The 2500-nt window shown below is 35.1% G+C and overlaps 1 protein-coding gene across 1 annotated transcript in view; it reads left to right on the forward strand.

Moving 5' to 3' along the window:
• Window positions 1–2500, forward strand: part of LOC125039320 (transport and Golgi organization protein 11-like) — a 23262-nt gene that overhangs the window by 4761 nt on the left and 16001 nt on the right. The window contains exon 2 of the mRNA XM_047633159.1: window positions 1–16. This exon is cut by the window's left edge and continues 68 nt beyond it. Within this exon, the coding sequence (XP_047489115.1) occupies window positions 1–16 (16 nt within the window). The remainder of the gene's footprint in view (window positions 17–2500) is intronic.

Raw genomic sequence — 2500 nt, forward strand, 5'->3', positions numbered from 1 at the left:
ACCATCAGCTGAGAGGGTAGGTCTTCCTGCTACCAAGTTCTTTATTTATGTAAATAATGCCTATCTTAGGACTCGTCTGTCTTTGGGAGTGATCGAGGGGGGATTGTGGTTTCCTCTGAGGTCACCTAGTCCATGGAGAATTGATGGACGTGAAGGTATTGGCTCGTAAATTTGACACGGGAGAAGTGTGGCTCTCGTTCACCTTGCAATCACGGACCTTCCTCAAAGGTCTCCCTCTTTTATAGTTTCCATTCGCCGCATGTCAAGGGGACAGCGGTTATCGGAGAACTGGGGGAACGTAGATGGAAATATATCTTAAGTTGTTACAGGCGAGGACTTGCAGTAGAACAACATCCGATTCTCTCGAATAGCGAGATCGAATGTTCTAAAATTAACATTGATAATCGGGAAAGATTTAGAGAACCTTCTTCGTTAACTCTCTCCAACACCCAAACCACATAACCTCCCAGACATTAGAGATATCCTGAATGTACGCATATTAGTGTTTCACCGTGGCAGACGGGCTAAATATGGAACTTAGTCACTTCGAGTATACAGGTTAGACCAGTGGCAATGTAATGGATGGTGAAAAACAAACAAGAAGTGTATTATCAGTGTTCCTGGTCGGTTTTAAGTAGGAAGGACTTATGCAAGAGTGCTACACATAATACTAATTGAGCTTCTAAAGTGAGTGAATTAAAAAGAAAATTAGTTTATCAGAAAGTTACTATTTTAGGTATTGATGAGCTAGAGCATATTTTCATATGTGATACTTAAGTGGTTTCCAGCATCACCTTATTCTGTTAGCATGAGTTGATATTCTTATGTTTATCCACTACATGATGAATCATGAATTGTTGTAAAGGAAATAAGAATATCACACAGGAAAAAATATTATCTTGTTCTTTATTCATAGTATGTAAAAATACTCAAATATAAAAATAAAAAAGTAATGATTCTGGTAGATGTGTGACTTTCCGAAAGTAGTGACTCTTTATGTTGCATGATTTATATGCATGATTTATACCTTGATATTATTTGTCATCTTTAACAAAGATTAGCTAGTATTTTGATACAAACTGGGTCATACACAAATATGGCATTCAAAGTGCAGGTGATTTATTTGCTCTCAAGAACACCATCAGGGTGTGTCAGTATTTGTTCTTCAACGGAATGAAAACATAAATCAGTGGTAACTAAGAGGAAGAGCTGGTAATTGTCAAATGAATCAAAATTTGAGAGACATGAAATTTGTAGACTTGTACTTTTCTAGACAAAGTTATTTTGACAACAGTGAGAACCAATTTTTTTATTCTTCCAACATCCATATGTAGTTGGTCTGTGGTATCACTTAAATATGTAGTGCATTTTTTTATTTAATTATATCAACTCACAGCCTTCTGTATTATTAACTCAAAAAAGAATTCTGAGGCTAGTCATTGTGCAGTGGTGTTTTCAGAAAGTATGGTAAAAAGCAATGTGAAACATAAGAACTGGCCTCCTAGTTCCTATTTCTTTTTTTTTGGCCTTGTAAAGTTTCTTTTTGTTTAGTGATGTTGTTTAATATTCCACAATGATTCACATTCTCAGATTTCAGACATGATTGGAGGTCATTTCAGTACCAGTATTTAAGAATATTGTATCTCATATTTCATATACCCATTATAAGTAGGACCATTTCTCCAAAAAATATGGTTGATGTTTTAGCATCAAGCACACTTTTATCACCAATCAATGAAACTAAATATGCCAAAGTGTTTATTCGCATTCTGTTATAAGTTTTCTGGGAGATTTACAAACTGATAAACATTTTTATTATCCTTTCAATTGCTTAACCTATAGGTGTCATGAAAAAAATACATGTCATGACAGGTATGACTATAGGCATCATGACTTGGTCTGGCAAGTCAAGCAGGCTGCTGTACACAGACGGTTGCCAGAAGTCTCTGGAATGATTGACACAGACAAATTTCTGGCACTGTCAGTGTAGAGTTAAAGACATTCAGGGAATATGAAAGAAAATAATTAATTATACCTTCCCATTGTCTGACTCCATTCTTTGTCAGAAATCACATTTCAAGCTAGCTACAAGGGTTGAAACCCCTTTGACAAGCCTAATTTCAGGAAGAGATATGATGGGGGGGAGACAACAGCTTTACTATATATTGAAGGGAATGAGTGAGGCATCCCTTTAAGCTGAGGGATTGGTAGGGAGTCCTTTGTTCATGACCTACCTCTTCTTGGTGAACTTATTCTGAAACTTGTTATCTTGTTTCTTTTCTTATGTGTTGTTTCTCATGATATAATGTTTATTTGGGGAAATTATTGTATTGTTTGTAATGATTGACTATTACAAAAAAGTGCAGATAATACAAAAATAGGACAGATATTTTCAAACTTTGAAAAGTTTACCATCTTTATTTGAAGTTGGTTTGTAATATTTAGAAATTAAATGAATTTTAGGATTCAGTTTGATTAATTAGTAGTCACAACATTTACG

Source organism: Penaeus chinensis, chromosome 27 (assembly GCF_019202785.1).
Source record: "Penaeus chinensis breed Huanghai No. 1 chromosome 27, ASM1920278v2, whole genome shotgun sequence".
Taxonomy (NCBI): domain Eukaryota; kingdom Metazoa; phylum Arthropoda; class Malacostraca; order Decapoda; family Penaeidae; genus Penaeus; species Penaeus chinensis.